This window comes from Cricetulus griseus, chromosome 2, assembly GCF_003668045.3.
Source record: "Cricetulus griseus strain 17A/GY chromosome 2, alternate assembly CriGri-PICRH-1.0, whole genome shotgun sequence".
NCBI classification, from domain to species: domain Eukaryota; kingdom Metazoa; phylum Chordata; class Mammalia; order Rodentia; family Cricetidae; genus Cricetulus; species Cricetulus griseus.
In genome coordinates, this window is record NC_048595.1 from 34,265,379 (window position 1) to 34,290,669 (window position 25,291).

Genomic DNA, 25,291 nt, shown 5'->3' on the forward strand with positions numbered 1-25,291 from the left:
AGACCCATCGTCTAAGTTGTCCTTGGCTTCTTTTGAGTCAGACTGTGAATGTGTTGTGATGGGTGACAAGTGTGTAAAACACCAGCCATCAGGAGGGCAGGGAAGGGCTCAGAACATGAAAGTGTACGGCCTGAGGGAGTAGCAGGAGACAGGAATAGGAGACATCCAATGGCAGGCCAGACCTCATGAGAACTGAGGAAAGCCAAGCCCCAGGGCCTTGAGGAAGGATGGTCCAGGTCATAGCTGGAACTGGGAGAACATTTTGAACCAAAGGCTTATCTTTAAGTGTCTTTGTGATGCTCTCCACAGTAGCACCATGGCTTTTCACTGTCACGTTATATACCATGAGTCTGGGCTGCAGTATCAAGCACCTAGCCTGGCCTAGGTCTCCTCCTATCTGCCTCTCTGATAGACCATCAGGGAGTGGCTGGCCTTCCTGTAATCAGGCCACCATAGTGGTCCATCAATAGGCCACTGTCAATCATATAGAAGTCAACATCAGTTTGCACAAGCCTGATACTGTCCTGTGTCTTTCTTAGTTCTCATTCCTGTTCTGTTAGTTGCAAATCCTGAGGTTTCCCCTTTAAGACCCTCTAGCACCTTCCACTAACTACCCCCACCTCACAAATATCACAGTTGTATCTCCTCTGTGTCCACCTCCCTGCTTCAGTCTCCCTCTCCTGATCCACCTTCTACTCTGTTGGCAGGGTAATCAGCTCAGTTCCTATAAAAGAGCCAAAGTTTATATTTGAGAATACAAACCAGAACCCTTTAGGCTCCTTTTCTTTTCTTTTCTTTTCTTTTCTTTTCTTTTCTTTCTTTCTTTCTTTCTTTCTTTCTTTCTTTCTTTCTTTCTTTCTTTTTTCTTTCTTTTTTTGAAGCTTTTGTTTGTTTTGTTTTTGGTGATGTCAAGATTGAGCTCTGGCCAGGGACTCTACCACTGGCACACACCTCTCCATCCTACCTAGCCTACTTTGTTGGCTTCCAAAGGCTTCCTGGGACCTGGAGAGTTGTCTCAGTGGTTAAGGGCACTGGCAGCTTTACTAGAGGACCTGGCTTCGATCCCCAGCACCTGCATGGCTGGGGTGGCTCTCACAACCCTCTGTGACTCCAACTCCAGGGGATCCAGCATTCTTCTCTGGCCTCCATGGCTACCAGGCACACAAGTGGTGCACAGACTTGTATAAAGTCCAAACACCCATACATGGGCTGGATAGATGGCTTAACAGTCAAGAACACTTGTTGCTCTTGCAGAGGACCCAGGTTCAGTTCCCTGCTCCCACATGTTGGTTCACAACCAGCTGTACCTCCAATTCCAAGGGATCTGTTGCCTTCTCCTGGCCTCCATGGGCCTTGGTGCACACAGAAGCAAAATATTCATGCACATTAAATAAAAATAAATAAATCTTAAAAAAAATACTTAAAGCCCCTTGGTAGTGGCAAATGCCTTTAATCCCAGAGGCAGGTGACTCTCTGAGTTTGAGGTCAGCCTGCTCTACAGAGTAAGATCTAGGACAGCCTGGGCTACACAAAGACAGCCCATCTCAAAAACAAACAAAAAAGACAAAAAGCAACAAAAAAAAATCTTGAACACTTGATTTTTTTTTTTAATAGGAGAATTCTAGAAGGCTTTTTTTCTGCTCTTGAATGGGGCGCAGACATCTCTCCATGAGTCCATTTCCACTTTCAGCGCTCCCCACCTTCCTGCTTTCTCTGCTCCAGCAGCCGGCCCTCCTCTCTCCCTTACGTGTAGGAGACTCCAGTCTTGCTCTTCCTCTCCCTGGGACTCCCTGGTAGCCCTTTCCTGCCTTGGTTCCTGTCTTCAGTTCTCAGCCCACATGCTACAAACACGCTATGGATCATGCCTGCTCTTCCACCCCTGGCCTTTCGACACATTCTTCACACCAGCTCCCTCTGTCAGAAATGACTTTGCTCAGTTATCACCACCACCACCCTGACTAACGTGTGGAGTTTTTGAGAATAGGGACCCCCGTGTTCCTACTGTTGCCTGCCTGCCGGTGTTCCTACTATGTCTGGTGTGCAGTAGTGAATATTTCTGTATCACGGAGCCATGAGATTTCCCATATTGCTCTTTTTTCTGTCCTTGTCACAATGATGTGTTAGTTTTATCTGTTTGTGTTTTACCTGTTTGCTTGGAAACAATCTGTTTTCTCCCTGTTCTTACATTCCTGAAGCTTGCAGGGGCTGGATAGCGGAAGATGTAGATGTGTGAAATGCATAGGGTGGCAAGCAGGGGCACCACAGAGTACGCCTCATTTATGCATGCCTGGGGCTTTTGAAGCCTGGCCCCAGACTAACAATACCAGCTGCATCCTTACGCCCTCCATATTCTCTATATTCTGCTTCAGAAACCAGACACAGGAAACATCTGACCATAATAAAAAAGCTTCCAGTAAATTCTAGCTCTCCTCATTGTGCAGCCAGCTCTGTCATGCTTTGGTCTGGGGTTCTGTTTGGTCACTTGTGCAACACGCCACATGGCCGCCTCTGGCCTAGGAGCCAGAAACAGCTGGGGCCTGGAACGCTCAAGTAAAAATGACATATTTGTTAGCTGCAGAGGGAGAAGTCTGGATTCTTGCTCTGTTGCTTGCAAAGCAAACCTCTCACTTTGTTGAATGCTAAATTTTCCCGTAAGCTGTCAGCATGGTTTATAACTAAAATAATCTCACATCCTTTAGAATAAACACAAATAATGAATCGTGGAATCATTTCTGGTTCTGTGCCTTTAATACTGAAAACAAAATTCATTTGAACTTAACACCAGGCATGAACATGTCGCTCACTTCCTCTCACTCGCATCATCTGAACTCTGAAGGCACATGCTCGCGGAGCAGAGTGACCATTGCAGAGAACATTTGCAGTGACGGCTTCCTAGGCCACAGCCACCTGCCCCAAGCCTCCCTCCCAAGACCCGGGTCACACTTTACCTCTGACTCATCCACCTTCCTGGCCTGCAAGGCAGAGGCCTCTCTTACTGAGCATTGGCACTTGGTAATGTTTGTGGGAAGGGGCCTGGGGGTGTAGCTCAGTGTGGGAGCATGGCCTAGTTTGTGCAAGGCCCTGGTTCCATCCCTAGGACCAAGGAATAAACAGTGGGAAGGAAGGGAGAAGAAAGTAAGATAGGGGAAATGCTTTCATCAAGGAGTCGACGTAGCTGGTCTGAGGTCTCTGGACAATCCTAGTAACTGAAAAGCTGAACAACCCTCAGCACAAAGAACGGAAGAGATCAGGAATCTGCTAAGCCTTGGCTTCGACACCAGCAAGTTTGCACTGGAGCCGTTATTTTTAATCTTTTTCTTCTCCTCCCTCCCTTACACTTACACACACACACACACACACACACACACACACACACACACACACAATTTCTGGTATTAAACAGTGCTCTCCCACCTCAGCCCAAGTAGCTTGGACTCCAGTGAGTGTCAGCACCCAGCCCTACCCCCCATCTCCCTTGATACAAATAACACATGTTCACTGAAGATATTTTGTAAAGCCTACCACCAGAGGCAGTCACTGTCAACAGTTACTGTTCTTTAGATATTTAGCTAAGGTTCAGTTTTTTGTTTTTTGGGTTTTTTTTTTTAACGTTTGGATCAAAAGGTTTTAAAAAAAGATTAAATCAGGATTGCTTATGAGTACAATGAAAGTAAATTATAATTGGAAAAATATGTGAACAGCAGTGAAAATTAGGTACTTAAAATTTTATGTTTTTGCAGTGTGTATATGTGCGTGTGTGTGTGTGTGTGTGTGTGTGTGTGTGTGTGAGAGAGAGAGAGAGAGAGAGAGAGAGAGAGAGAGAGAGAGAAAGTGTGCGTGTGAGAGCGCCCACATTCATGTGTGCAGGCCAGAGGTTGACGCTGAGTCTCTTCCTGTTTTCCACTTTATCTCCTGACACAGGGTCTTGTGCTGAGTTCTGGGCTCAGTCAGTTTGTCTAGCCACCGCCTTGCCCTGGGAATCCCTGTCTGTTCCTCTGAGCTCTGGGATCATGGAGGGAGGGCATCATACCCACCTGCTTTTTTATAGGGGTTCTGGGGCTCGACATGCCAGTCCTCACACTTGAACAGCAAGTGTTTTATTTACTGAGCCATCTGCCCCACTCTTGAGCTGTCTTTAAAAGTGTTGCTCACCTGGCCAGTCAGCTCCTCAAAGGAGACCTCTCCTTCTCACCGTGGCTGCAGTTTTAAAAGGAGGAGCATACCTTCCTGAAGGGAACAGACCCAAAACATTCTGATAAAGGGGTAGAACTCTTGAGCTAAACACTGCTCATTCGGGTGGGATTTCCAGCTGTTCATCCAGGGGTCTGATGGCACATCTGTATTTCTACAGCCTGCAAAAAGCAGGCTGCCCTGCCTTTGCATTTCAAAGCACACAATCTGCCCTTACCTGGTGATGCAGGATGCTTGCCTTGCCTCCACGGTTCTTACTAAACATATCTCTGAAGGACTGCCTGAAGGGTTTTGTTGTCCAGGCATTTCTCTAGAAACTGTAATTGCCCAGTGGTTCTTAAGTGTCAGGTGTGGTGCTTTCAACATAGCCTTGAATGAGCAGCTGTCGTGGCTGCTTTTATTGAGTTTATATGCTAGCATCGGGAACCTGTTATTTATAGAGTTATGATAATGTTGAATTTCCATGTGTAGTGAGATCTGGAAGATACTTGGAGAGGGCTGTGGCTTACACACATGTCCAGTATGGGTCCAGCTAGCGCTCTGCAGTGAGTAAACCTTTTGGATCTGATCTCTTTAAGTCTTGGTGTCCCTCACCATGTAATTGTTGAACTGTACATTGGCTTTGTAGCATCATTTGAGGTTGGTTTATATGTGAAGAAACAACCATACAAGATTCCCAACTACAACCTCGGGAAATATTGAAGGAGAAACACTGTCAACATCACTTGGTCCTCTCTCTGTTAAGACTCACAGGGAAACATACAGCATTTACTTGAATTTTGGTCTTCAAGTTGGCTTAGAAACACCTGGTCCCCTCTTCCTTCAGGTCTCTATGCAAGGCCTTCTCTCTGCCTGGGGTGCCCGTTCCTTTCTTGTTGGCTTTAACCCTCAGCATCCTTCATCACTTAGCCAAGGGCCACTTCTCCAGGGAAGCCCTCCTGTCTAGCACCCTCAGGCCAGTCCCTAAAACAAGCAGTAGTCTCTTCTTAGCTTTATTTTTATCAGTGTCTAGCTAACTGATTTGTTCTCTGATAACTTCTCTTTCCAAGATGAAAGGCAAGGAGGCCCTTTCGAGTGGAGACCAGGTTTTGTTGTGGTTATTGCTGACTACTGTATCATACTGTCCTAGTGCAGTAGACGCCCAACAAGCATTTTCCCGACTGTGTGATTGAACGGAAGAAGAATGCATTTCGGGCACTGAATCCCAGAGCCGTTCTCTTCCTTCGCTTTGGCTGCTTCAGAGCTCATACCCACCTTGACTCTGCCTGCTGTGTTTGCAAAGGCCCTGGTGGCATGTGTTTTGCATACTAACCGCTTCCCCGCCATTTAATATCTTCCCTGTCTTTGACATCTCCACTTTATTTTTCCAGCATATGCTATAAATTATCATTCATTACTTTCAGGGTTTTATTGGGGGGGGAGTTGGGAATAGTAAACAAACATGCATATGAATATAAGGGTGTGGCCAAAGGGGAGGGGCTAGTGCTTTTAGCCTGCCACAGGGTCTGGGTGGAGCCAGCAGGCACTTGTCTGACAAAGAAGAAAGACATGAACTTGTCCTCTTGTGTTGCAGATTCATTGCTTCTTTCCCTTGACTCCGCTGGACAAACACTAGGCACAGGTACCAATTCTCCCCCCTCTATCATCTTCTCAGCCCTTAGTACTGGCCATGTTTGTGGTGAAGCCTGAGGAGCTGGGGGTCCTGGAGGAGGGCAAGAGATCCGCAGGATTATGGGAAAGTCCCCAGGGCTTCACCATGGAGGGAGAAGAAGAGGGACTTCTCCGTGTGAAACAAGGGTCACTGAGATGGGCGTGGGGGTGGGGGGCACAGGCAGAGACAGGTGGATCTCCATGAGTTTGAGGCCAGCCTGGTGTACATGAGGAGTCCCAGGCCAGCCAGGGCTACATAGTGAGATCCTATCTTAAAAAAAAAAAAAAAAAGTTTGCACTGGGACTTGTAGCTGATGGTTTTTCCTCACAGAACTGTCCCGTTTCGTGTGAGAGGGTGTTTAATCTCTGAGCGCATGCCCGTCTCAGAGTAGGGCAGAGGACTTTGCCAGACCACCAGCTCCAAGCACGATAGATAACCATCAGTGCTCACCTGCAGAACGCCACGCTGCTGGGGCAGCCCAGCTTCCTGAGGACGTGCCCTCACTTACACACCCATGTGCTCTGGTAGAGAGCTCCAGGGGCGGGAGTGGCTGCACCTGCCCGTGCCAGTCGCAGTCAGACAACCATCCCCTCCTGTGTTTACAGTGCAGGACATGCTATTTGGCACACACTATTTTGACCCAGACTCACTGAGGGCAGGAGGTGGCTGTCCCGGTCTGAAGCAGTCTTCCCACCCCATCTCTCAGTTCTGTTGGCAGAGCAGGAAGGACAGCTGCTTCAATTCCTCAGTTCCCAAGGGGGTGGGGGGGGTGGAACCTCAGAAGAACTTTGTACCAGGGGAAGGGCATCCCTAGGTGAAGACAGTCCACTTCATACTGGGTGCCACCCTGATTACCAGGGAGAAGGGAGGCCTGCCTGGCCTCTGGAGGGTGGGTAAAACTCGTCCGCTGACCTCATACATGATTCATTCATGTTCACAAGGCTCAGGCAGTTGTGGTAGAGAGGACAAGAGGAAAGTTCTTCCCACCATCTGCCCAGCACGGGAAGATGTGTCTGTGTCAGTGTTTTCTATGTCCCTCGGTGGTTTATCCCTCACACTAGCTTTGAGTTCCCTAACTGTCCTGAAACACATAGAATGAGCAACCCAGTACAGAAATGGGCAGAAGACTTGATGATCTACAGAGTGAGTTTCAGGATAGCCAGGGCTGCAGAGAGGGAAAAGAAAAAACAAAAACCCAGTACAGAAATGAACAGAAGACTTGAAAAACATTTCTGAAAAGAGGTCACTAAACCTATGGAAAGGTTTTTAATTACATTAGTATCCAAGAAAGTGAAGATTGGAATCCCACTAAGATATCATTACACATCCAAACAAAATGTGATAGCTTTGACAGTCCCAGGGCCACGATGGAGCAGAAGCAAGTCTCAAGTTTGCATAATCACGTCAAAAGAGACGATAGTGATATATATGTAGGTAAATCTGAACCACACACACCCTGACAGTTCCTCCTCCAGACACCTTCGCTGCAGGGACAGCTGCTAATATCTATTCAGATATGCTCCACGTTTGCATTCATACCCATGCATGCTCTTGTGGCAGTCACAGGCAGGCACACTCCCTCCCTTCCTGTATTTACAGTGTAAGACACACTAATTGGCACACGGCCCTTTGACCCAGCCTCACTCAGGTCAGGAAAGTGGCTCTCCCAGTTCCAGGCAATATTCAGAATTGTAAGACCCCAAAACAACCCATTTAGGGAACAGCTGTGAATACACAAATGTCATATTGGTATGAAACAGAAAAAAAATGAGTGAGTTATACATAGACTTGACAACATAGATAAATAAGGTTTTCTTTTTATTTTATCTTACCTTTTTAAATTTAAATTTTTATTTTTGAGACATGATCTTGCTACGGAATCCTTCTGTAGAGATAGCACCCTGGCTTCTGTGGAGCTCTCTTTGTAAAACAGGCTATTTTCAAACTTGTGGCAACGCCCTTGCCTCTGCCTCTAGGTTATATGCCTGTGATGCCACTTGGTGCCCCCCTTCTAGCTGGCTGGGCACTCCCTATGTAGCCAGGGTGGCTTCCAGCTTGCAGCACTCCTCTTGCCTCAGACTTCCAAGTGCTGGTATTGTAGCTGTGTGCTACCAAGCCCTGCTCCAAGAGACAGGAAAAAAATTAAAAGTGTTATTTATTTTATTTCATTTTTGTGGTGCTAGGAAGTGAATCTTGGGCTTTGTGTGAGCCAGGCAAGTATTGCTACCACTGAGTTACATGCTCAACAATAACATGGATGAGTCTTTAAAAAAAAAAAAGAGAGAGAGACAGCAGAGAATATATACTGGCTTCCATTTGTATGAACTTCAAAGGCAAAATGAAACCATATTTGTTTGGATGCACAATGCAGTGTTAAAACAGTAAGGACAAATAAGAGATTGAATTCCATCATAGCTGGGGTAGTGGTGGGAGCATCTCAGAACTGGAATGTTCTCTCTAGTGACCTGAGTAGGGGTTAGGAGAATATCCCTTTCACAGTAACTCGTTAGGCAGTACATTAACAGCATTTTACATACTCTTCTATATATGCAAAAGCCATAACCCAGGCATGCCACAGCAGCGCTTGCCTGGAAACAAGAGGAGGGGACAGTTAATATTTATGGGATGTCATTGTGTGTCAGAAAGATTTCTCAGCCCTTTCACTCAGCCAAGTAAGATAGATGTTGTTATTAGCCCTCTCTGCTTCTTCAGCTAAGGAAATTGACATACAGAGAAGGGAAGGGCTTTTTCCAACATCAAATAGGTAAGTAGCAGAGCTGGCCTTCAGTGCAGGCATTCTGGTTCCACAGTCCATATTCTTGTCCAAGTAGTTCCTGTTGTTTTTTTTTTTTTTTCTCTTTTCATTAATTTTCAGGGGGATTTTAGTGCTTTGCCTCCATCTCCCCAGGAATTATAAAATGTACATTAAGCTTGATTTGTAAATAATTGTGGATCAAGAGGTATAGGTCTTTCTTAGCCAGGGTTCCTATTGCTGTGGTGAAACACCATGACCAAAAGCAACTAGGGGAGGAAAGGGTTTATTTGGCTTCCTCATCCAATCATAGTGCATCACTGAAGGAAGTCAGGACAGGAACTCAGGCAGGTGAGGAACCTGGAGGCAGGAGCTGATGAAGAAGCGCTGGGCAGTATGTGTGTGTGGGGGTGGGGGGGGCGGGTGGAGGTGGGGTGCTGTTCAATGGCTTGCTTCCCCTTGGCTTGCTCGGCCTGCCTCCTTATACAACTCAGGACCACCTGCTGAGAGTTGGTTATGGCATACAGTGGGCTGGGCCCTCCCACACCGCTCATTAGCCAAGAAAATGCCTGACAGTGTCCTACAAGCCAATCTCACACAGCCATTTTCTCTATTCAGAGTCCCTCTTCCCAGATGATTATAGCTTGTGTCAGGTTGAGAGAAAACTAAGCAGCACAGGCTCCTGGGTTTGTACATGTTCCACTGTGAAAGAGGAAAAAGACTGAAGTCTTGGATTCTTTTTTCTCTAACTCTCTTGTAGTAGAGGATTAACTGATCAAAAGTCAGCTTTATTTCTTTTAAGATTTTTTAAAAAATATTAAATTGTGTATTTGGGTAGGTGTGTACACATGCATGCAGGTGCCCATAGTGGGCAGAGGCCTCTCATCCATCGGATGTCCAGTCTCAGACAGTTGTGAGCCATCCAGCCTGGGTGCCAGGAACTGGACTCTGCTCTTCTGGAAGCAGTATGTGCTCTTCACTGCTGAGCCGTCTCTCCAGCCCCAGATTTTCTTTTTTTTAATGAGCGTACAAAACAATGGGTTTTGTTATAACATCTTCACAGAGGACAAATCATGTACAAACTCAGACTTAGATTAGGACCCATTCTGTTTTCCTGACGTCGCCTGCTGGATGCCCTAGGTGGTTAGTTCCACCTTGGTCATGCTCTCAAGGAACCTTGACCAGCAGTCTTCTGCTTTGCATCATGCCTGAAAGCAGGGGGAGCTGGGCAGGTTTCCCTCAGTGGCCACTTGATTGTTTTATGTGGAAGGACTTTCCGTAGCATTGGGCAAACCATATTGCCAAAAAAGCTTTAGTATCTTAGCAAAACAGCTTTGGATTTAATCCCTATTTTATGTCCTTTCCTTCACATGAGTAATTAAATGTAGGAAAGCAAGATTCCATCCGAGATAAGGAGTAGATGCACTCCCATGTCTCTGTCACCGAGTGCCGCTAATGGCTTGGACAGAATGCACTTCATAGCTGTTTGAGGCTCTGAAACATTAGTCATAGCAGACAGGTTGGGAAGAATACCAGAACTTAATGTATTAGCAGACTGGCAGTGTGCTTCCAGTTTCCCTCAGTGTCCCACGTCCTGGAAGTCCACAGCCCAGCCATGGACTCCCAAGAAACCACTCCAGGAAATGGCCTCTGACTGTGGCCAGCAGTCTAGAAAATTCACCAGAGACTGTGGTGACTGAGGCCCTGGCTTTTTGGCCAAAGGACCAAGAATGAGGGGACCAAGAATGAGGGGAACCAGAGCTCACAGGGGAGACAACAAAGAAATGGAGTGGCTTGCCAACGGAAAGCACCTCCGAACAAAGGCTTTCTCAATCCTCCAAGGGACAGATGGCCTCCAAGGGTCAGCTGGACACTGGGTGGCGCACACAGAAGACAGTCAAAAGGCTTGAAAGTGGAGCCTAGTTAAACCACAACCCACAGAAAGCTGGTCAGGACTTGCTGCCCAAACCCAGCCTGCTCGATTGTCTCCTAAAACAAAAATAACACCCTCCACTGGATTCAAACAAGATCTTGGGTTTCATAACACAATATTAAAATAATCCAGGATATGAGCCAAAACTAATCATCTTATATATAAAGAACCAGAGAAATCTCAACTTGCATGGGAAAAGGCAACCAACGATTGTACAGACATGGGGAAGTCCTACCAAACTCTACCTAGGGTAAAAATGCCCCAAAGTCACGGCAAACACTGCTGAAACTAATAGGAAAGGGGGACGCCTCAGCAATAGGAGTAAATGAATAAACAAATACTGTAACCAAGTCCTTAAGATCTATACAATAACAGAATGGGGGTGGCAGAGGAGGAGTCAGTGTACCTGGGTGGGGGGCAGGAACAATCCAGTCCAGTCAGGCAGTGGTGGAGCACACCTTTACTTCCAACACTCAGGAGGCAGAGGAAGGTAGATCTCTGTAAGTTCAAGGCCAGCCTGGTCTACAAGACAAACAAAGCTACACAGAAAAACCCTGTCTCAAAAAACCAAAACTGAAAGAAAGAAAGAAAGAAAGAAAGAAAGAAAGAAAGAAAGAAAGAAAGAAAGAAAGAAAGGAAGGAGGGGAAAGAATAAAAGAAAGGAATTAACAATCCAATCTAAACTAAGTTAATGGCTCCTGGGGTCAGGGTGGAGGGTTTGCTCCTGGACCGAGGCTTGTTTGAGAATGCTAGAGAATTCATCAGCTGGGCATCGGGTGCCAGATGGAGAGAGTGCTTGCCAGACAAACATTAGAAGAAAGACTGCCTGAAACCTAAACTTTATGGCCAAATATCACTTAAAATCAGTCCATGTAATCTCCCATGTTAATTATCTACAACAAAAACCTTTGTGATCCGGCCAGGCAGTGGTGGCGCATGCCTTTAATCCTAGCACTCAGGAGGCAGAGGCAGGTGGATCTCTGTAAATTCCAAGACCAGCCTGATCTACATAGTGAGTTCAAGGATAGCTAGGGCTACACAGAGAAACCCTGTCTTAAAAAACAAAACTAAGCAAACAAAAAAAAACAAAACCAACCAACCAACCAAACAAACAGAAATTACTGTGTGATCAGGCTGAGAGGCATGGCAGTCTGTAAAGTGCTTGCTTACATTCCTGAAGCCCTGGATGGCATAAACTAGGCTTGATGGTGCACACCTGTTATCCCAGCACTTGAGAGGTGGAGGCAGAGATCAATTCAGAGTCATTCTTGACTACATAGCCAGTTTGAGGTCAATCTAAGATACAATGAGATGCTATCTCAAAAATACTTTTTAATTAAACCAACTGTATGACACCATCAGTTAAAGAAACAAATTCAACGTCTATTCATGAAGAAACAGCTCGGCAGTCAGAAAGGAACTTCTTTAAGAGAGAGTGAATATGATTAAAATACAGTGTAAGAACTTCTCAAAGAACTAAGAACTAATCAAAGGGTTTTTTTGTTTTGTTTTTTGTTTGTTTGTTTGTTTGTTTTAAGAAAGAACTGTCTCTATTCTGATGTAGGGCACCTACAAGGAACTACACCCCCCATGCCTGAAGTCAGGGTCCTGAAAGTTCCAGATAGTGGTGAAGTGAGACCAGGATGTAGGTTAGCAAGAAAGAAGCTAAACTCTCTCTTCATTGTCACACATTGAAAATCCCATAGAATATGCTAAATGTTCTCCAGACTCCTAGAGCTGTATGAGTTTAGCCAGATACAAGACCTAAGGTCAAAACACAAATGTTAATTGTGAGGTTAAAACACAGACAATGAAAAAGATGTTAAAAGTTTCGAACTCCCCCAAATCAGATACTCATGGAAAAGCCCAGCGAATCACTTACGGACCATCTGTAAAGCACTTCCTCCCTCTCTTTCCCTCCAGACCTCGCTCTTCAAGCCACAAGTCCAGAGTCTTCATTGTCTTCTTCTCTTCAGGAGACCAGCCCCCACTTCAGAATGGCTCCTTCTGCCACTTCCTCCTAGCATCACTGTCCAAGGTCCTGGCTCCTCTGCCCTGGACCAGTAACCATTTCCCTAGGCTGCGTGCCTTCTGGAGGCCTTTCTCAGTGCAGCCGGGGCAGTCTTCTGGAACATAAAGCACGGTGCTGCCTTGTTCCCACTGTCACATCGCACGCTGACCACGGTCCTAACCGACTTACTCACCTCCATGATTTCACTTTGGTGTCTGTGCCCTTTGCTGCCTGCCAGCCGTGGTGCTCTTGCTCCTTGAAGATCCCAGGGCTCCTTCAGCCTCAGGGGGCCTTTGTTCTTTCCACACTGCTCTTACTTACCTCCGGCATGGCATGACTGTCTCCACTGCTCGATGTCACCACACAGGACAATCACTTTATCCAAGGCAATCTGTCTCTTCAGACAACCATTCCTTGTCTAGAAAGCTATGCCTCCATTCATCCCCAGCATGCACCCAAATTGGCTGTCCCCATTTGCATTGTCAGCCTCCCTTACTATACTGTGGATGGCATTTGACCAAGGGCCTTGTGCATTTTGGTAAAAACAGCTCTTGGCATGTAATAAGTTCCTGGTAAATATTTCTTTTAAAAAGGCAGGTGCATGTGTGTAAGTATGAGTGCATCTACACATGAACTCACACACACACACACACACACACACACACACACACACACACACACACACACGAGAGAGAGAGAGAGAGAGACAGAGAGAGAGACAGAGAGAGAGACAGAGAGACAGAGAGAGACAGAGAGAGACAGACAGAGACAGAGACATCCCACTGTGTCCCCATTATTTTTTGTTTGTTTTAAGACAGGGTTTCTCTGTGTAGCCCTAGCTGTCCTGGAACTCACTCTGTAGACCAGGATGGCATCAAACACAGAGAGTTATAGAATTAAAGGTGTGTACCACCCTGCTCAACTCTAAATCCTCACTTTAAACAACCATATTATTCTCGTGTGTGCGTATATCATTATTTATTAAGTGAGAATTATTGCCTCTAATGTTTTACTTAAAATTAAAAAAATTTAGTATGTGTTTGTGGCGGGGGCTGGGTATGCACTACCACAGCAGTAATGGTAAAGTGGGGATAACTACTGGGGAGAGTCTGTCCTTTCATACTCGGAACTGGGGTTCAAACTCAGGTGGTCAGACATGGTGGCAAACATCTTTCTCACTGAGCCATCTCGATGACTTCTTATGTTCAATTTTTCAAGTTACCAAATCAATTATTATGTAGCTTAAGCCAATTAAGACAAAAGGCCAGCAGTTTAGACAGCAGTCTATGAAGCCATAAGAACATTTGTGTCTGAGGTGGGTTTTGTATTAACAGTCAAGAGTTGGGGAGCCTTTAATCCCAGCACTCCAGAGACAGAGGCAGGTGGATTTGTGAGTTTCAGGGCAGCCAGGGCTACATAATCAAGAGACACTGTGTCAAGAAAGAAAAAAGATAATTAGAGCCTGGTATAGTAGCACATACCCGTAACCCCAATGCTTGGGCAGTAGAAAGCCAGCCAGGGCTACAGGAGACCCTACCTTAAAAAAAAAAAAAAAAAGGATGATTTAAGGGTTTTTTATTCATTGCATAGAGCATGTCCTGGATATCATGGTATAAACCAGCATGTAATATAGGCCATGTGTAAGTAGAATCGTATGCACACATGCACATCCATAGCAATGACAAGAGATTTCAATAGTCACCAAAATGCAGCAGTTAACTTTAGGTGATGGGAATGGCACATGGTTCCTGCTTTACTGCTTATAAGATTTCTTTTTTTTTCTAAATTGGCTTTTTTAAATTTTTATTTTATTTTATTAGTTCAAATTAGGAACAAGCTTGCTTCAGACGTCAATCCCTTCTCCCTCTCCCTCCCCTCCCCCCCAACATCCCACCTGCCCCTAGCCATCCCTAAATTGGCTTTTTAAAGTTAATTTATTTGATTATTGTTTTATTATTATTATTAGTGTGTGTGTGTGTGTGTGTGTGTGTGTGTGTGTGTGTGATGTGGCATGCATGTGGAGGTCAGAAAACAACTTTCAGGAGCTGGCACTCTCCTCTGACCATGGGATGGATCATAGGCTTGAACTTGGGTCATCAGGTTTGCATGGCAAGTCTTTTACCCAGTCAGCCATATCCCCGGCCCTGATTTGGTTTCTAGATTGAGTGTGTATTGTTTGGGTTTTTTTTTGGGGGGGGGGCGTTCAAGACAGGGTTTCTCTGTGTAGCTTTGGAGCCTGCCCAGGCACTTGCTCTGTAGGACAGGTTGGACTTGAACTCACATAGATCCTTCTGCCTCTGCTTCCTGAGTGTGTATTGATTTATGACTGAAAAAATGTATTGTTTTTGTCTGGAGAGGGAACTCTTATTTTTTTGATAATCTTAGTCCATTCATCTTTATAATAAAAATACTTTAAGCAGTACAAGTTATAAATAAGACATTTATTCCTTGAAGTTTTTTGGGTTTTGGTTTTTTTGGGGGGGGTTGGGTTTTGGGGGATTTTTTGAGACAGTTTCTCTGTGTAACAGTGCTGGCTGTCCTGGAACTCTCTGTAGACCAGGCTGCCTTGAACTCACTGAGATCCGCCTGCCTCTGCCTCCCGAGCGCTGGGATTAAAGGCGTGTACAACTTCCTTGAAGTTCTGAAGGCTGGAAAGTCCAAGATCAAGGAGCCAGCACATTCAGAGTCTGGTGACAGCTCATTCGCCAAAGCTACTTTCCCCCATTGTGTGTCTTCACACAACAGAAGGTGCAGACAGGACCCTGAAATCTGTGTTGTAAGGACACTAGTGCTGTTAGTGAGGGTAGAGCCCTCTTGACCTATCATTCCATAACCGCCCTGCCTCTTCATACTGCTGGACTGGGGTTTGCTTCCTTTGTATGAACCTTGGGGGACACTCACACCAAAGCAGTCAGGTTTGCTGCCCTGTCATAAGCTCCATGAAGTTTAAAGTACAAACTGCAGAGTGAGTCATGCTCTTTTGCCACGCTGTCACTCATAATCCTGTAGCTGAATGAAGGTGGCCTTGCAGGGGACATAAGGCTCTCACTTGGTGTTATGAACAGTATTGAATTTGGCCCTGGTTTTCTCAGGACAGAGGGAGGTGGGTGTAGAGAGATCTCTGCTGTGGGGGGAAGCCTATCTGCCTGTGTTGACAGACTTGAGTCCAGGGAAGTTCCACTCCCCACAGTACCCCACTAGAGCCTAGCCCTGCTGTGGACAAGTCAGTCAGCCACAGGGGACTCTGTCCCGTCAGAAGACCTTGCCTCCCCCATACCAGCATATACATATCCAGTTGGGACTGGATTTCAGTTTGTGAATATCTGAGTTATTTTCCTGGGTCAGTTAATTTAGTCTAGGTCAGTGGGATTCTCTGTGTTTTATAAAACTGCTTTCCTATTTTAGTTTGTCGTTGATAAATTGATCTCATGTTGTGGTTTATTTCCCCGGACTGGAGATAATGTGGGAGTCATTTGCACTTTGACCAGCCCCTCTCGAAACCCCCTCTGACTCCCATGATTCATGCTGGCGTGGCCGGATCCTTGGACATGGCCCTTGGGACAGGGAATAGAGGGAACAGAACACAGTTGCTCTCGTGCAGCTGTCCTAAGATGAGGGTCTGCTCTTCATGGTTTCCCGGGGAGCCCACATGGACTGAGGAAGGAATAAGCAGCTTCCCTGCCAGTCCACTTAGTGGTTGGGGATCTCAAGCATAGGGTATCCCCTTTCATTCGCCTCATCTGGAAAAAGAAAAGGATTCGTGCTTCGTGGGTGGAAAGATGAATTTGAAGGTGTCCGTGGCAGCAGGGAGAGCGGTCAGAGTACAAAGTGTTAGATGTGAGGAAACAGTAGCTCCCCTCAGTCTGTTCTCTCACTCTGCGTGTTTGACAGCCATTTGGACCTGTTGCCCTCTGTGTCCTCCCAGCTGGCCTTGGCATAGAGTGTTTATGTTTATTTAATGTAGCTTTTATGGGAGGCTTACAGTTCTTTGGAAGTGAAAGCTCTATTTTGGGTACAACCGTTCCTCCATATGCTGCTGCGCCCTTTGCACTTGGGAATTCATCATAGCTGAGCTATGGGAAGCCAGTGACCATGAGAAAGAAAAATGGGTGAAGCCCCTTCTCATGTATGAGTTGTTTGCCTACCTGATGGACCATTTTGCCTATTCGTGTTTGTGACTCAAAATTTGAAGATGGCTAGCTAGGTACACACCTTTAATCCCAATACCCAAGAGGCAGAGACAGATAGATCTCTGTGAGTTCAAGGTCATCTTGGATGACATAGCCAGCTCCCGGCCAGTTGGGATTATACAGTAAGACCTTGTCTCAAAATAATAATAATAATGTGAAGAATTGGGATTATCTGATAGAACCGATAGCTTTATAGTCCCATAAAATATTGACCTTTATGTACCTCATTAGTGTTCCTTTAAACTGTTCTAGATGGGAGGTAAGGTTGTCATCAGCAGGGGTTGCTTACTCAGTCATGGTCCCATGTCAGCTGATGGGTATGTGTGGTGTTCTGTAGAATGAGAAAAGGAAGGGCTTACACAAGACTGGCATGCTTAGCACGTTAGGCTCTGTATGAATTACTTTTCTGTTGATGTGATAAAAACAAAACAAAACAAAAACAAAAAAAACCACCATGACCAAGGCCGCTTATAGAAGGAGAGTTTATTGGGCTTATGGTTCCAGATGGTTAGAGTCCATGATGGCAGAGTGGAAGCATGGTGGCTGGAGCTGAGCTGGGGGCTCACGTCTGGAACCACAAGCAGGAAACAAGTTGAACTTGAAATGGTGTAAACCTTAAAACTCTTACTGCTACCTCCGGTGACATGCCTCCCAAAGAGCTCCAACAAATGGGGCTAAGTATTCAAATGCCTGAGACTGTGGGGACATTCTCATTCAAACCACCATCAGTGCTATTAGTGGGAATTCCATTTGATGCTCAGTAGTTGAGGTTGAGGCTTTGCTGTCACTCCCACCTTCAGGAACTTTGATGAGGGTTTCCTGTTGCCTAGAATTGGACCTTGCAGCGTAACATAGTTCTGATGGTTTCTGTTTCAGAATATAGGTAGAGTGAGAACATCTGTGTTTCATTCTAAGATGAAGAGGAAGGGAGTCGGGGTATATGCACAGGGCATTGAGAAAATATTTATTATTGTTATAACAAAAATGTTGAAGCTGTGCATTAGCTTAGGTTGTAAAAGCTAATTACATGGGATTGGGGAAGGCCAGAGAGATGGCTCAGTCGCTAAGAGCACAATTTTTTCTTGCAGAGAACCAGTTTAATTCTCAGCCCCTACATCAGGCAGTTCACAACATCCTGTAACTCCAGCTCTAAGGGATCTGATGCCCCTCTGACCTCCTCATACCAGACATACACATGTTATATAAATAAGTAATAATAAGTATTTTTTTTAAAGCTAATTACATGGAACCCAAAGGAAGGAAGGTTGGTTGTTACATTGTTCTCTTAAAGGCAGGTTAAACAGTCTGAGTACACAGTAGGACAGCAGACCAAAGATTTTATATATACATATACACATAAACACACACACACACACACACACACACACACACACACACACACAACACACACACACACACACACACACACACACACACACACACACACACACACACACACATATATATATTGCATTGGTGTTTAGCCTGCATGCATGTCTGTGTGAGGGTGTCAGATGCCCTGGAACTGGAGTTAAAGACAGTTGTAAGCTGCCATGTGGGGGCTGAGAATTGAACCCAAGTCTTCTGGAAGAGCAGTCAGTGCTCTTAACCACTAAGCCATCTCTGCTGCCCCACAGGCCAAGTCTTAAGTGATTGTGAGGTGTGTTATTAGCTCAGCTGTGAGGTTCAGCAAAATTTGTTCAGGTATCTTAAAATGGAAGAGATATTTTCATTAAATGTATCACCACCACAGTTGATTTTTTTTTTTTTTTTTTGGACAGAGTTTCTCTGTGTAGCCTTGGCTGTCCTGGAACTCACTATGTAGACCAGGCTGGCCTCAAATTCACAGAGCTCTGCCTGCCTCTGCCTCCCAAGTGCTGGGATTAAAGGCATGTGCTACCACTGCCCAGCACAGTTGATCTTTTGCTTTTTTTGAAACAAAGCAACAGTGGTAGCCTGCACTTGTCTCTCTGGCATATTCTTTGTGGACACACACCTGGATTTTTTGTTTGTTTTGTTTTGTTCTGTTTTGTGGGAAGTGTATTTTTGTTTTGAGACAGAGTCTTACCATGTAACTCTCTGGCTGGCCAGGAGCTTCTGTGTATATTAGGCTGGCTCAAACTCGCAGAGGTCTGCTTGCTTCTACTTCCGGAATGATAGAGTTAAAGGCATTGGTGTATTAGCACATCCAGAAAAATTTTAAAGTTTTAAAAAGACAGAACCGGTTTTTGATGAAGGAGTTTGTTTGTTTGCACTGTTGCAAATTGAAACCGGGGCCTCCAGAATGTCAGGCAAGTCCTCTATCACTGAGCTACACCCGCCCAGCAGTTCTGACATTTATTAGATCCTACCCTTGACTGCATGTCTTCTTAGTATTCTGTGATGAAATAGGAAGTGTGCCTGCCAGCCTTGCTATCTACTGAGGATAGAGGTTGTTTTGTTTTTTCGAGACAGGGTTTCTCTGTATTGTTTTGGAGCCTGTCCTAGAACTCTGTCTGTAGACCAGGCTGGCCTCAAACTCACAGAGATCCACCTGCCTCTGCCTCCCGAGTGCTGGGATTAAAGGCATGCACCACCAACGCCCTTGTGTGGCTGTCACCAGCCAAACTACCCAGCTCTCTCAAAACACTGTTTTTACTGAAAGAAAATGGCCAGAATTTGGGATTTTGAGAGCCCAGAGCCTGGCAGACATCTCAGGAATGCGAGCAAGCAAGCCGCTTCAAGGAGCCGCGTGTTTCATTAGCAGGGGTTCCATGTGTGCATTCCCAGGAAAAGTAATAGCAAGGAAAAAGCAGGCCCCCAGAACTTAACTTTTAATTAGACTAGGATTGGGCCTCCTCGTCTGTCTTTTCAGAAATTGCTGATGCAGACTTGGAAGGGGTGGGGCTCTCTGCCCCTCAGTTGATTCACAGTTCGTAATTACTCTGTGCAAACCTCCTGAATCCCCACTGGTTTTACAGTCTGATTTTTCAGTGGCTCGTGTGCTTCCTAATATAATGATAGCAGACCAATTGAGGTTCCCTGGTAGTTCTGTTCTTGCTCAGTAAAGGGATGTGTGTTCCTTATTCGGCGCATACACACAGTTTGCGCATGAGCTGCTTTTGTTTAGGTCCAGTTTCTGAACCTTCCAGGAGTTTGAATGTATTCTCTAGGGTGTTTTGCCCCAGTACTTTATATGACTCTTACTATAACTCAGAGGCATACTTAATCCTCTTGTAGGAACCATGGAAGAGTTGATGGCTTACATCAAAGACTTTCAGCATCTGAAAAAGCACTTTGCACTCTGACCTGGTGCAGGTGCTAGAGAAGAGAAGAGCCTTGCATCCCCCAGGCCACTTCCTGTTGGGAGCAAGGCCCAGTACACATGTATGCTCCTTGGTTGGTGGATTGTGTTATCCTGCACTTTCTGGCCTGGCTGAGGCAGGAGACCTAAGCCACCAAGAGACTAAACATCTCTCCTTCAGTGTGTAGCCGATGGCTTGCTGCTGTGGCGTCTGGGAAAATGGGCCTTCGCCTCACTGCTGCACCAGCCACTTGCTGCTGTTGGTGCTTATGTGCCTGGTAGACTCAGGAGCCCCAGAATCTTCTGACATTAGTGCAGATTTGTGCTCAAGGTGGTGAGACCTGGACCTTCCTGTAGGCTCCCCGAGAGGCAAATTGACCCGGAAGCATTGGTATGCTCAAAGTAGTGTTTCCTTTGTAGACAGCCACGGGCACTTAATTCCCAGAACTCACCTGTGTAAAGTGTGAAGCTCTGGGAGGCCCTTGTGGAGGAGGCTCCAGTTCAGGCTTTTAGAAATGATATGCTGACAGGACAGATGTTCTCAGAGGGAACCCCGGGGCAAAAGTCAGAATGTGTTTTTCACTACAGGGTTTCTCTGTGTAACCCTGGCTGTCCTGAAACTCACTCTGTGGATCAGACTGGCCTCAAACTCAAGGGATCCACCTGCCTCTGCCTCCCCAGTGCTGGGATTCTAAAGGTGTGTGCCACCACCACCACCCAACCAAAAATCAGAACTTGAAAATGCAACACAAGGGGAATGAAACAGAGAAGTGGACATTTATGCCTAAAAAGAGTCACGGGGAAATCCTCATTGGCTAAGTGTCTACAATGTCATCACCTAGATGGGCTGAGAATCAGAACAAGGCAGTCTGTTGTGAAAGATGATTGATCCAGAGAGGCTGCAGACTGTGCCTGCCACTGTGGTCACCAACTAACACTGCCCTCTTAACACAAGTCAAAAAGGACAGAGAATCCAGGTCCCAGGCTAGTTCTTGGGATCCCCTGGTCACACCACTCTTTCAACATATTTATGGAGATCCAAATCTTCACCAGACCACATGCTAAGTGATAGAGATGAAGGGGTGAGCTCTGCCTCGTGTGTGTGTGTGTGTGTGTGTGTGTGTGTGTGTTGTCTGTCTGTCTGTCCGTCCCATTCATGGAAGTCAGCAATGTAGCAATATTTAAGTACAAGCAGCAGCAAGTGCCTTGGGCTAATATTTAATAAAGGGAATTTATCAGCAGGGCTCAAGTTCCTATGGAATGAAAAACCAAATCAAACACTCAGTCCCAAGGAATGTGAAGGGCAACTCTGTGGGTCCAGGTCGAAGAACAAATGGTTCAGTTCCTCAGCATGTTTTTTTTTTTTTTCTCTTGACTGTCAATAACTTAAGGGAGAAATAGAATCCATCGAATCTAATTTGTCAGGTGCCCGAGCTGTGGGCACACAGCCTGTTGACAACCCTGACACTTGCCTGCAGTAGAGCAGTTCCCTGCGGGAAACCAAGAGACAGATTTCTAAAAGAGCACAAGATCACTGGATTTGCTTTCAAAGCTTGCAAGCAAACAATGACCAAAAGGCAGTAAGGTCTGTGGGTTGGGTGGAGAGCACAGAGGAGTGGTAGTGCCTAGCTTACAGGTGAGGTCAGAGAAGGCAGGACCTGCCAGCATGCCCCTAACATGTCAAGCACAGCAGTACATGTCTCAGTTTGCTTTCTATTGCTGTGGTGAGACACCAGGACAAGCAATTGGTTTATTTCAGCTTACAGCTTATAGTCCATCAGTGAATTCAGGGCAAGAACCCAGAGGCAGGAACTGAAGCAGCGTCCATGGAGGAATGCAACTGTTCACTGGCTTGTTCAGCCACCTACCCAGGGGTGGCACAACGTCCAGTGAGCAGAACTCCAGCATCAACTGAGAACCAAGAACATGGCCCACAGACTTGCTGCAGGCACTCCCAAGAGAGGCGTTTTCTCAGTGAGTTTATGTCTTCAGACCTGTCTGTGTCAAGTTGACAAAAGCTAACCAGCCCAGCACAGCAGTGAGAAAACCAGAGAAGCCTTCACAGTGCTTCCTTACGTACTTCTAGACTAGCAGAGGAGGGACACCACTCAGATGGTCTGAAATTACAAGCCACACAGGAAGAGTTACACCATGTCGGAGTGTGAGCGAGAGATTGCCTACGAAGGGAAAAAATACCCCATAAGAGAAGGCCTGGACCTCTGCACATACTTTACCATTGTGTAGCTTAGTCTTCTTGTGGGACTCCTAACAGTGGGAACAGGGGCTGCTTTTGACTCTGTTACCTCTTTGGTGACCCCCTCCTCTACTGGGTTGCCTCATCCAGCCTTAATAGGAGAGGAGGTGTGTAGTCTTACTGCAACCTGATATGCCATGCGGCTGATGTACAAGGAAGGCCTGCCCTTTCCTGAGAGAAAGGAGAAGGAATGGGTAGGGGAGAAGGACTAGGAAGAGAGGAGGGAGAAAGGGGAAACTGATCAGACTGGAAAATTGAGAGAGAGAGAGAGAGAGAGAGAGAGAGAGAGAGAGAGAGAGAGGGAGGGAGGGAGGGAGGGAGGAGGAGAGAGAGAGAGAGAGAGAGAGAGAGAGAGAGAGAGAGAGAGAGAGAGAGAGAGCTTTGAATCAGGCCAGGGTTTGAAGAATGCAGAAAATAACCAAATAAAAAGGCTAGGATTTTTTTTTTTTTTAGGCAAGAGACACTCACTTTAAAAGCAGAATCTATGTTGAAAGAACTCCCAGTTTCCTCAAGAACTGGCAGCTGAGTGTGGCAGTGCGTGCTGTGATCCCAGCCCTGGAGAGGTTGAGACAGGAGGGTTGTGAGCACACAGCCAGCCTAGACTACATCCTGGGACCCTGCCTAACCCCCTACTCCTTTCCCAGGAAAAATGAATGAAAGAAGGCCAAGATGGCCAGAACTCAGCTCTAGGGAGAAGACAAGGTTGAAGGGTAGGGAAAGGCCACACCACAGAGTTCCTTTTTATACAAGACTGCCTGATAAATTGAGCTTTGGTGAGGACTGTGCTTGCGTGGGGGGGGGGGTGTTTATGTGTAGCTAGGGACACCAGGCATTAAGGAGGACACACTTGTAGTAGCTCTCAAGCAGAAAGGCTGCCCATCTGGGAGTGGATAAGAAGGCAGGTTGGACACCAAGCCTGGAGGCTTATACCTGCAACCTCAGTGCTCAGGAGGCCGGGGCAGGAGGATCTCAAGTTCAGGGCCGCATAGTGAGATCCCGACTCCAAAAAGAAGACAGATTAAGAGGCGGCAGCATAGTCTACAGCGGTGAGAGCTAACAAGAGCAATGGCACCGGTTCAGGGAGCAGGGTCTGTGTTGAGAAATGAAAGACAAGCTGGGCGTGGCGGTGTGTGCCTGTATCTCCTTGGGAGGCTGAGGCAGGGGGATCACTTGAGTTTGGGGGCAATGTGGGCAGCATAGTGAGACCACATGGAAGGAAAGAGAATAACCAATGGAAAGGAGGAACGGGAATTCTCATAACAAAGGGGGAAACGTGCAAGGATCTGGAGATGATAAGGAATAGGAAATAGTTCCTTCTGGCCAGATCGTAGGATGTGGAGGGAGAGATAGTACAGGGAACAAAACGACAGAGTAAAAGAGGTCAATATGGACCAAGTCATGAAGAATTTGCAAAGGAAAGGATTGGGATTTATCCCAGCAACAACAGAGTCTATGCAAAGGCTGAAAGCAGTTAGTGTCTTGTATAGAAAGACAGCTCTGGTTACAGTGCAGGGAAACTGCTAGGAGGTTGGGAGAGCAGTGGAGGCAGCCGCCACAATCCAGGTGAGAAGTGAAGCTGTCACAGATGGTAGAAAAGCACAGAAAAGAAGCCACGTGACATGGCTTTTGGAGACGGAAGTAAAAAGAAATCATTAAAGGGCATGGGATGAGAAAGGCATAATTTGTGAAATAGGAATTTCTTCTTATTAACTGATTAACTGGGTGAGATAAGGTAAGAGCAGGACTCAAGAATTCCTCTTGGGTTTCCAGCCTGTGAATAGTGAATAGTGGTACCACTCACGCAGGTGTGTGTGTGTGTGTGTGTGTGTGTGTGTGTGTGTGTGTGTGTGTGTGTGAGGGTGACAATGTAGGGGTACCTGTAGCACGCCCCTGATAAGGATGAGCTGTAGGCATCTTCAGTTGTCATCTCTAACGACTATTTGATTGGACAGTGCAGTAAGTAGCACTGGCCAGGACGCAGCCGCTCTGGTGCTCCTGAGAGATTGGTTTAGGTGAAGTGGACAGTTGGACACAATAAACTGAGTGAAGAATAGACTGCACAAGGAAAAAGTGAAGAAAGAAAAAATGACAGGGAAAAAAAAACCCACAAAAATCTATAGAAAAAAAGTTTTACAGACCCTGAGGCAAGGATCCTGGGCTCTGACAGAAGAGAAACCAATGAAGCTAGTCCTTCCCTCACCCCAGCTATACCAGGACAGTTCCAGGCCACAGTGAAGGGAAGAGAGCAAGCTCTTCCTAAGGTGAGGAAGCAAGGCAGATTGCCCAAGAGGAGAGGCCAGTCCACAGAGAACCCTGGAGGTGTGTGTGCAGTGAGACCCCTGGACAGCTCAGCTGATAGTAGATGTGGAAATCACAGGAAATAGGACAGAACCATGGAGAGAGACATGTAGAATAATATCGAGAGGCTCCTGGGGTTGGGAATAGTGGGGGAAAGTTCATAAAATACGGAGCATTCTAAAATGTACTCTAAAGAATGGCGCCTCAGTAATGGGGCAGCATCAGTGATGGTGCAAAATTAGCCCTGGACTTAAGGCCACTCTTGCCTCCAACTCCAACCTACAGGACCTACAAGCAAGCCTTGTTGAAATGATTGAGCTGCTTCTAAGGATTTAATTCAACCTCAAAACAATTACCCCCCCCCCAAGTACCACGTTCTAACAAGGTAAAAATTTATATGGCTGGCTACCAGCCAGATGCTGCCGGAGAAGATGAGAATGGAATCCCAGAGGAGGAGAAAAAACAATCAGTAAAGGCAAGCCTAGAGCCTGATCTGAATGCCAGCATTAGCAGACAAGGACATTATAACATTTTCCATATGTTCAAGAATGCAGAGAAAGCTTGGGAACTAAGGGAAGGCTTGGGAAATGAAAAAGGAACTAGATATAAAAAGAATGGTGTCTGAGATGGAAAAAAAGTATACTGGCTGGCTCATCCACCAGTGAGATACAGTAGGAAAAAAGAGAAGTGAACTAGGAGATGTATCAGTAGAGACTATTCAGAATGAA

At 46.1% G+C, this 25,291-nt stretch overlaps 1 protein-coding gene across 7 annotated transcripts in view; it reads left to right on the top strand.

Annotated features, from left to right (window-relative positions):
• The window catches only part of St3gal3 (ST3 beta-galactoside alpha-2,3-sialyltransferase 3), a 215,611-nt gene that overhangs the window by 86,143 nt on the left and 104,177 nt on the right, over positions 1-25,291 (top strand). For 5 of the 7 annotated variants that reach the window (XM_027399026.2, XM_027399025.2, XM_027399027.2 and 2 more), the window contains exon 3: positions 5,765-5,812. The exons of the other annotated variants lie outside the window; for them this stretch is intronic. In XM_027399026.2, coding sequence (XP_027254827.1) covers positions 5,765-5,812 — 48 coding nt within the window. The remainder of the gene's footprint in view (positions 1-5,764; positions 5,813-25,291) is intronic. 7 annotated transcript variants of the gene reach the window in all.